Here is a 9,342-nt window from a genome sequence, read left to right as displayed (position 1 = left end):
CCCCCATCAAGTCAAATAAAACAAAACGTAGCAGTTCATGATCTGCTGGTGTGAGCCGTAGTAACACAGGTGTCAAAATGTTCAAATGGTAGAGAGGTTTTGAGCCCCTTGCTCTTACTCAAGTCTCCTAAACAACAAAGGAGCCCCCCCGTCCCAACCCTACCCTACCCACAGGATAAAAGGAAACAAATAAATCCAGAAAAGATGAGCCCTCCTCCTCCGGCAGAGAGTCCAACTTGACTCTGAATGTCCCATGTGCAGTGAAATGAGAAGGAGAGACGAGATACAGATGGAAGAACATGGGATTATGTGGCTATAAATCTGAGCATTATGGCGATCAGTTGTCAGCTTGCAGATCCTTTAAGAAAGGGGGACCTCAGGTCAATAGTGCCCATCTGCTGAATTCCAAATAAAACTTGATCGGACATCTAATAAAATCTGTACATTTTTTAAAGTCTTCATGATTAGTTTGTCCAAAGGGGACATTATTTTCCATTTATTTTTTTAATCTTTCAATGTTTATTTATTAAATCTTTATCTGCTCTTTAATTTAGGTGCTCTTTGTCCCATTGCGTGTGTATGTGTGTGTGAAGAAGATGCCGCCGATTTTTTGTGGATAGCTTCGAGTTTGCTAGCAGCACTTTTTTTTCCGTTTACTGTTCCGGGTGAGTTTGACCACGTCGTTCTGTTGCTGCTGCTGTTGTTTGGCAAGCACCTCTTTCTTGGCTCTTAGCACTAGCTCTGTAATACAGTTGAACATCTGCAAGACAAGCACAAACCAAGCAAGTGTGATGAGTACAGTCAGATCAGCCACATTACATGAAAAAAATATGCATATAATTTTACTCACTCTAGAGATCTAGAGAGTGATTTAATACAGTAAAACTGTGGACTTTTTGTCATTTTCATGGCAAAATAATTAGTTCAACATTTTAAGAAAAATATTTATTCTTAAGAGCTGAACGCAATGATAAATAGCGATCAATACTTTTATTTCAATACTAATATTTTTTCTCTCTCTCTTTTTTTTTTTTTTTTTTAAAACAGTACTAGTAGTAGTAAGTTTTTTACATTTTGGGACCAGACAGTTGAGAAATATAATCAGCAGGTTATTTAATATACATTTCCAGCCCTGAAATGTATATCCCAACTTTTCTGAACAGTAAGCTGCTAAACATTCACCATATTGAGACAACCTACTGATCAGCAGGTATTACTGAAAATGTAGAGACACTGCCCAATTCAAGCCTTCAGCTGAGCTATGCATACCAGACATGTTCTAGAAACAAAACAAACACACCAGTCTGCGCAGTTTGACAGCAGGCAGAACAGAAACAGAAATCAGTTACCTCTTCAACATTGATATTCTCTTTTGCACTTGTCTCAAACAGGCTGATTCCCATCTGCTCAGCAAACTTCTGCGCATCAGTCGTTTCAACCACCTTAGAGTTGGGGTCGTCATTCTTGTTTCCCACTGAAATTAAAAAATATGATGTAATGTGAGTCCACAGGGACTGCCTTGAGTCTAAACAAAGCAAAAAACACTATAGTGCTTGAGGGAAAAAAGGCATGCACTAGACTGAAGAGTCTATTTAAAGCAAAGGATGTCAAGGTGGCACTGGGACCACTACTGGACTTAATTATGCACATGACAGACAGCACACTCACCTAATATTCGGCAGACATCATCGCAGTTCTGGTTGATTTCGTGTAACCATCGTTTGACGTTAACGAAAGACTCTGCACTTGTGACGTCGTATACCACTATGACACCGTGCGTGCCCCGGTAGTATCTGAACAGAGGGAGACACAGTGAGCCAGTAGGTAGCTCAAGTCCAAGAATTTACAATTTGATTAAAAACTGTGTCAGCTAAAACACCTGAACCCCACATTGCAATTACTAGAACATGAAGCCCAGTTAGAAAAAGAAAGAAATGAAAACAGTTAAATATAACGAGTAAATGACTGAAATAGCGAAGAGAAACGGATAAACAGTTGAAATAGCTTAGAGTAATGGTTGTAATAGCTAAAAGTAATAAACTGTGATAGATTTAAGTCACTGGATAAAAGTAATTTAAAATAGCTATAGGTAAAGATTCAAGACAGCTTGAACAGCTAAAAGTAATGGATACCCGGTAAAAATAGTCAGATAGAAAATGTCAAACTTAGTCTACTCATGTTGGACAATATTGGCATTTTCTGTACTTTCCTAACATTTGAGTATAGCTAATCAAAACTTTAATATATATATGTATATATATCTCATCGGTAATATAGACCTGCTTTTCCAGCAAGATGTCTTCTCTAATCTCATTTCAGCATTAGCATCAAATACATACAAAAAAACAAAACAAAACAAAAAAATCAAATTTGTCATTCACTATTTGGAAATGACATGCCACCCAATAAAGATATCTCGTTTAGTTATCCTCATTCTGTTCTCCAGCCATGCAATTGTATGTCACATGATGACTAGGCGGGTATCAAACACACTGACCCTAAAACATTGTTCACAAATCAAATTCTATTTGGAGCAGCAGTGTGGTGGAAATCACAGTGACCCTAAGGAATAGTGGTTGTTTTTATTAACAATATCTGAAAATGTCTGAAGATTCTCAGTCATCCAGGTGAAGTTGTCTAGAGGCTGAGTCATGGCAACTGGACTTCTAGTTTTTAAGGTCGAAACTTTTCAACCAATTCATCCAGTTGACTCAACCTCTAAATATCTAAAAATGCCAACATATCCTACAGCAGAGGACACATTTGATTAGAATAGGCAGTAATACGTGATTCATATTTTTTTAATAATATTGTGTTAAAGTTTAAAATTCTGTAGAATAAAAACACCCAATAATAGTTAAAATATGCAAAAACGAAAACTGACTGTCCAACTACATGAAAAAATGTCTCCATCTACTGTAATATTATCGACTGTTAAATGATGTCCACTTTAGGGGCAATCCAAATGAAAACATTTGGAACATGACATGTCCACAAAGTGTCAAAAAGGCTGGCTACCACAGAGGTCACTAATGCAATCATCCAGCAGAGGTAGACAAATCCCAGCAGGAAACAGACAAAAACAAAAAATGATCTTAATGATGCAGTTACTTAAAATGAGCAATTACTTGTTAGATAGTCTGAAACAAGCTCAATACCATTGGCCTAACCTTATCTAAAACTAAACAGTCCATTGGAATCTCTGCTACAATAACCCAACACATTAGGACAGATGATATGACTGCTTGCATAAAGGAGGAAAGGCCTCAGAAAGGAGACTAGCACAGGTGACTAAAGCAGATGACAGAAAGCTCCATTAGAAACCTGCAAGCTTCAGACAATGGCTGGGCCACATAAAGGGAACATCCCCAGTGTAGCGCTACTGCGCCAAACAAGCACAAAGAGCCTTTTGTCAGGCTTGCTGTGTGTGTGACAGTGTGGGGATAGGGTGTTGTTCCTAATGTCCAGTAGTAATGGGCCATCAGACAGCATGGGGTGTCTCTGGCAATGTGTGCCAGTCTGCTTGGGCACATGAAAAGAGAACCAGAAATTTTAGGCCACAAAACAGCAAAATAAAATGTTCTTGCAAAAATATAATCCATCAAGTGGCTCCTTGGTTAAAGGTGCTGACCATGGGATTAAAACACTCCGGCACTGTTGCTGCAGATCGTTGCTGTCTCTCTGAACACTGTCCCTATTGCCCATTCTAGTTAGCTGCTTAAAGCCTCAGAACAGTAAATACTTGGAGTGGTACAGTATCAGGGAAATATTGGTGAGGAAGCACCCCGAATTTCAAAATCAATTTTGCATATAAAAATGAGTCCTTTTATGAACTCACTAAAAGAGGGGGAAACAACTTTAGCATTCATCTGAAAACTTTAAATTATGATTTAAGTTCTGCTGTTGCTTCAGATGTCAGAGGTCAGCCGCTGACACATCCGCAGGGTCCAACATATGGCCACCTAACCATACTAGCTCACTGTAAAATTTGTTTAGATTGCAATGAGGCACCATGCCACTCTCCTTCAGCATAACAATCAGCCTACATGGGCCACTTGCTTGGCAGAACGATGGCAGCTGGGCTGCCAAACTAGGACATTCATACTCTTCAGTGGCTGAAGCGTCATCACTGCAGAGGATTTCAAGATTTTTGGATGATTTTAGTGTTGTGATAGCTGCAGCAGAGCTAATTCACCATCAGCACTCTCTTCCTGGCCTTGTTCCTGACAAAACCTACATTACTCAGGCTGCAATGCTTTAATATTTATCTAAGTGTTGTCTCTGGCTGCTCCGAATTCAAATATGACTGAGTAGGTGAGCTGACTGCAGCTTGAGCTGTAGGTCACATCACTGTTTCTGTCGTTGCTGCTCAGACGCTATATCCTCAAAGTGGGAGGAGAATGGCTGCACATACACACACACAGCTTTTATCTGCTGCACAGTGTGTGTCAGCTCTGTACTGTAAAGTCAACCAGTCCATGAAATCTGCATAGTGATTCAAAGCCAAACTCTATATTCCAACTGGGAACTTCACAAGAATAGGGAAATCATGTGTTTGACAGTACTAAAGTGAGACACAAGAACACGAGTAATTGGTTGTCAGACACAGTGAGGGACACTTTACTAAGGACAAGAGACAGCAGCAGAAGCAAGCTGCAACTCAATAAGCTTTGGGTTTCCAAACCCAGTCCCAAGGAACGTCACACTGAATAAACTAAATAAGCAAACAGGTGAGTGAGGGCCATCACTACTAACAGTTTATTTATTTAAAAGGCTTTGAATGCCAAAACACCAAAAAAACTAAACCAGTGCAACTAGTATTAAACCGTTCCATTACTGATCTATCGCTTTTCAAAGCCAACATTGAAGACGTTTTTGTTCAACACTATTTATGGGTTGTGATATGTTTGACCTCACTTTGACACTTATTTTTATTGCTGGTTTCTGTCTGTGTTGTGTGTTTTATTGTTCCATGTTTCTATTCTCTTTTTGTGTGTTTTGTTCTAATGTTTGTTGTTGTCCAGCACCTAGTGTGACTTGTATCACTGGAAAGCACCATGCAAATAAATTTTAATTTAATTTATTAGTAGGAGGAAGGCTCATTACAACGTATGTCAATTACAGACCAGTTAATGACGATGATGTTGCCCTTAAAATATTTGTAATATTTGTATTTCTTCACATTACCTGCTTTTCTATGCTGAAAATCTAAAAAGTCACTTGGAGGCTAACTACTGTCAACAACTGCTTCAAACCTTCCACAAATATCATGCAAACCACTTTTGTTCATTAGCATAGTGCTAGTGACACAGCGTGTTCTGAAAACCTGCCTGACAGAAAAAGTGTTTCCATTGAAAGTGACGTGAGCAGCTCTCAATCTGATTTGAATGAGCTGAGGCCAAACTGACTGGACAGAAAAATAAAACTTGCAAGTCAGAAAAAGCTGACAGGCCTCATGTTGGGCGGCTGTGCTTCTATGAGTGGGTGCCTGTGCTCTTATGCTGCAGCACAAAACATTAATAATGTGGTTCGATTCAGTCTTGATTGCCAGTGAGAAAAACACTCTACCAATAACAATGGTTTTACTTTATATTTTTATTATAAGCATCCTCAACAATTCGCCTGCAGAGACCCAAACCAACAATTAATTTATCCTACACACAAAGATTGTCTGTATATCCTAATGCAGGTTATAATTGTGCATTAAAACTCTGCTTTCATCCAAAAACAACTAACTAAAACAACTAAAAGTGTCTGGTACTGCTCCGTTTTTGGCAGCGACACAGATCTAGAGCACAGACACCAAAGCTACACCATGGTATAGTTATACAAACAGAAAATACTTTGTGGTTTTGGTCTATTCAGGTGAATCGCTGATAATGAAAAGATGAAAAACAACACCAGCTAGAATGAAAACCCACATGGATGCTGTACAAGACTGGACAAAAAGTGTGGCACGCACTAAGGGGGCAAAGCTGCCGTCATGTTGCGCTGCAGTGTGAGGCCAGGAGCCTCCCTCTCACATCTGTAATTAGAATCTCTGGGGAATTCCACCCAGTTTCACAGAAGAGCACTGGCTTTTTCAAGTTGTCTACAAACTGCTTCCTCAAATAATACCTTATCTGAGGACCGCAAGGAACCTGTCTGTGTTTCAGATTCAGTTGTCAAAATGAAAACAAAGTGCTTCAGGTGAAAAACAAAGAGCATGTGAAACGTGTGCACGTATCTACTTACGTCGAGGTGATGGTGCGAAAGCGCTCCTGCCCTGCTGTATCCCAGATTTGTAGTTTCACCTTCTCCCCATTGATCTCCACTGTCCGGATCTTAAAGTCCACTCCAATCGTGGTGATATAGCTACCTGCAAACGTGCACACAAACACAAGATCTGGTGACTTTAAGCACTTTGACATAGAAGTCTTGAAATGATGCTAGAGTAGCTGAGAGAGAACCACACACCTGAAAATGTGTTGTCTGCAAATCGCAGGAGGAGACTGCTCTTCCCCACTCCTGAAGAAGAAACACACACACAGGATGGTGTTTAGAGTACGGCAGGTTTACAAAAGAGAGCACCGTTCATAACATTTATATTTAAGCTTTCAGACAATATACCACACCTGTTTGATGACAAATATTTTAAGGTTGTAGAAGGTTTTTTTTCCACCACACAAGAGTAACTTTCCACATGATGAAAGCAAAAACAAGACGTCAACCTGAGCACTTCCTGTAATCCTTGTGTATCTAAAGATTTGGTATTTGAAGACAGAGACCAGGCTGTACCTGTTTCGCAGTGCACAGTGATAAAGGACTTAAGGTAAGCAAGGCTGCACCCTTCATTTTCATTTAATGCACTAAGATGAACCTTATTCAGTGCAGTGGCAGAAGCAAAACAGCAATTGAGAAGGCAAACAACTAATGAATCATCTGTTTTCTGACACCAATTGTACGTGGTATACAGGTTTTAGGAAGAAATAAGAGAGAGATGAAAGGAGAGGACTTCAACAGATCATTTTCTAGGTAACAACTGGAAGTTAGGCAAAGAGTCTGCAGCCCAGCCAGTGGTGAGACTCAACCCGCATCCCTGTTACTTAACTTACCTATTGTGCTATTGTCATCTCATGTTTGATTGGTCCTAACAAAAAAAGGCTTCAGTTTCCTGTGATCTCCACGCAAACAATAACCTAAGCTTCAAAGCAGAACAAAGAACATCATCTTTTTGTACTCCTGAGGCTTTAATATGACATGCCTTCCTGCCATCTGGCAAAAAACCATTACATCCCAAATAAATGAAAATACATTCGTAGTCTGCAAGTTGTGTGTTTTGCTTCTGACACCTTAACATGCTCCACATGTCTCACAGAGAAGCAGTAGTTAACATCTCAGGTGTTTCATGAAGTGCCTGACAGAACTTTATGCTGCTCAGCTGAGATAGTGTCAAAGAACCATTTTACGTGAGCAGATATAAGATGTGTGAATCTTGCTGTGACATGCTAAAGGCTAAACCACAGCAGAGCAATAAAAGTCAGCCTCAGCGCAGTATGGAGACCCAGTGACTGGAATGTCCGATTCTCAGCAGCACATCTATGCACAAGCAAAAAAATTAAAAAAAATCCCAGCACAGCACTACAGACGGTCATATATCCAGGCTGCAGCTGAGAGGACAGTGGTCTCTGTGTGTGTGAGTGGTGGCAGTGAAGGGCCTGCTGTGCTGCCTTGCCCTCTGCTGTGAGCAGCCAGCTGATGGGGTAGTGCCAGGGTCGGGGCTGTCAATGAAGGCAAAGATCATTGCCCACAAAGAGACAGATCCTGCAGGACAGAGCTGAGGGCTGTTCTGTCACTTTGACAGGGACAGACTTTACAGAAAAGCCTTCACCATGTGTAAACGGGTTTACATCATGGATCTATGCTGCTTGATGTTGGTTCTAACATGATACAGAGCTAAGTTACCCACAGTCAGTGGTCTCTGGACCCCAGCAGACAGATGCACCTAAGGACCATACAGCTGATGCTGACCCCTGTTTGTGCCACTGCACTTTACCGTGGGTGGCGATAAAGCAGACTGCAGGGCAGCATGCCTCCACTGCGACCAGTTAGCAATACAAGGCAGACAGATAAACAGACTGCATCATGCCCATGGTTAGCTGACTGAGCACCGTGCAGCAAACAGAATGAAAGCTGTCGTTGGCTCAGGCATTAGCTTTTCAGCCGAGCTAGCGTTAGCCACAGTTAGCTCCCAGTGCAGTGTTAGCCTGGCTCCAGGCAGCACACACACGGCTAACGGGGATCTGAACAAGAGGCCAAAGTCAGACCACTATAGAGACCCCCCTACAGTTACCTGGGTTAAGGCTACAGTCCGACATTCACCCAATGATCTGGAGGCGATATCCGGCCTCAGCGGCTGACATGCCCAGTCCGGACACACAACCTCCGCCCTGTCACCACCACACAAATACGGCGGATGTCCACATTTCAAATAACTCACATGCTTAAAATAAAAATGACTAGTTGTAAGTGCGTCGGAGAAGTACACGGCAGACCCAGAGTTGCGTTTCTGCTTCTCTCCCTGTAAAAAAACACGACAAGGCCCACTTCCCGTCCCGCATCCCCGGCGTCGACTTACCGCTGTCACCGATGATGAGCAGCTTGAAGAGGTAATCGTAGTCCCTGGCCATGCCGGTAGCTGGTGGCTCACCCCCGCCTTGTGCCGCTTCTTTGCTCGGTTTGCAGTCCGACCCCCTCGGCCCGTAAATAACGACCAGCCCCCAGATCCCCTGATATTAAAGAAAACCACCACTTCAGACGCAGGAGAGACTGTTAGCCCCCTTAGTCGGCGGCGTTTTTCTCCGGCTTTCGCGGCGTCAGCAATCCTCTCCCTCCGCTGCAAACAGCCGGAAACTCCGCTTCCTTCTCTGGTGGAGCTGCACCCAGCTCTGCCCCGGCCTCACTGCGCAGGCTCTGCTGCGGCACAGCCGTCCTGTCCCGCTGATGAGCACTACACTCATGCTGCTGCAAGGCCGGGCCAGCGCCGATTCATAACATCTACCAGCGGCTCCAGCAAAGGGCGGGATCCCTCACATTTTAAAAACATTATCTGAGGCTAAATGGCACCGTGTGTAAGAACTGATAACACCAGCCATAGGCCGTGTCCTCGTGTCAATTACATAGACTCTACCTCATAGAAAACCAAATCACAATGATTAAAATATGATAATAATGATTTAGTGTAGTGGTGATAAAACATGACAAGATTGTGTCCTGCAGGACGGCTGCAACTGCTTAGTATGTTGGTGTGGTTTTTCAGCCTAGTGTGTCTCCTTAAGGTTTTCACAGCCATCACTTTTCATA

General features: G+C 42.1%; 1 protein-coding gene across 2 annotated transcripts; it reads right to left on the bottom strand.

The window, feature by feature from the left end:
- On the bottom strand, positions 1 to 9,050 carry rab35b (RAB35, member RAS oncogene family b). Of its 2 annotated transcripts, XM_026321029.2 has the most exons (6): positions 8,618 to 9,039; positions 6,457 to 6,507; positions 6,235 to 6,358; positions 1,669 to 1,793; positions 1,350 to 1,474; positions 1 to 760 (listed from the first exon to the last, which is right to left on the bottom strand). In XM_026321029.2, the coding sequence occupies exons 1-6, from the start codon at positions 8,667 to 8,669 to the stop codon at positions 632 to 634; spliced, it is 606 nt and encodes a 201-aa protein (XP_026176814.1). In that variant the 5' UTR covers positions 8,670 to 9,039; the 3' UTR covers positions 1 to 631. The 2 variants fall into 2 exon arrangements, with proteins under 2 accessions (XP_026176814.1, XP_026176815.1); XM_026321030.2 differs by lacking the exon at positions 1,350 to 1,474 and having other exon boundaries at positions 654 to 760; positions 8,618 to 9,050.
- Positions 9,051 to 9,342: the final 292 nt, after the last annotated feature.

Source organism: Mastacembelus armatus, chromosome 9, assembly GCF_900324485.2.
Source record: "Mastacembelus armatus chromosome 9, fMasArm1.2, whole genome shotgun sequence".
Lineage (NCBI taxonomy): Eukaryota > Metazoa > Chordata > Actinopteri > Synbranchiformes > Mastacembelidae > Mastacembelus > Mastacembelus armatus.
This window is presented reverse-complemented; position numbering and strand designations above follow the sequence as displayed.

What these genes read in the sequence shown, in the direction of transcription:
- rab35b (XM_026321029.2), bottom strand. Translation starts at nt 8,669, where the DNA reads ATGGCCAGGGACTACGATTACCTCTTCAAGCTGCTCATCATCGGTGAC. An exon ending in TTTCGCACCATCACCTCGAC is followed by an intron (nt 1,794 to 6,234) that starts GTAAGTAGATAC and finishes CCCTCTGTTCAG; the next exon opens with ATACTACCGGGGCACGCACG. An exon ending in AGAATATCAATGTTGAAGAG is followed by an intron (nt 761 to 1,349) that starts GTAACTGATTTC and finishes CTTGTCTTGCAG; the next exon opens with ATGTTCAACTGTATTACAGA.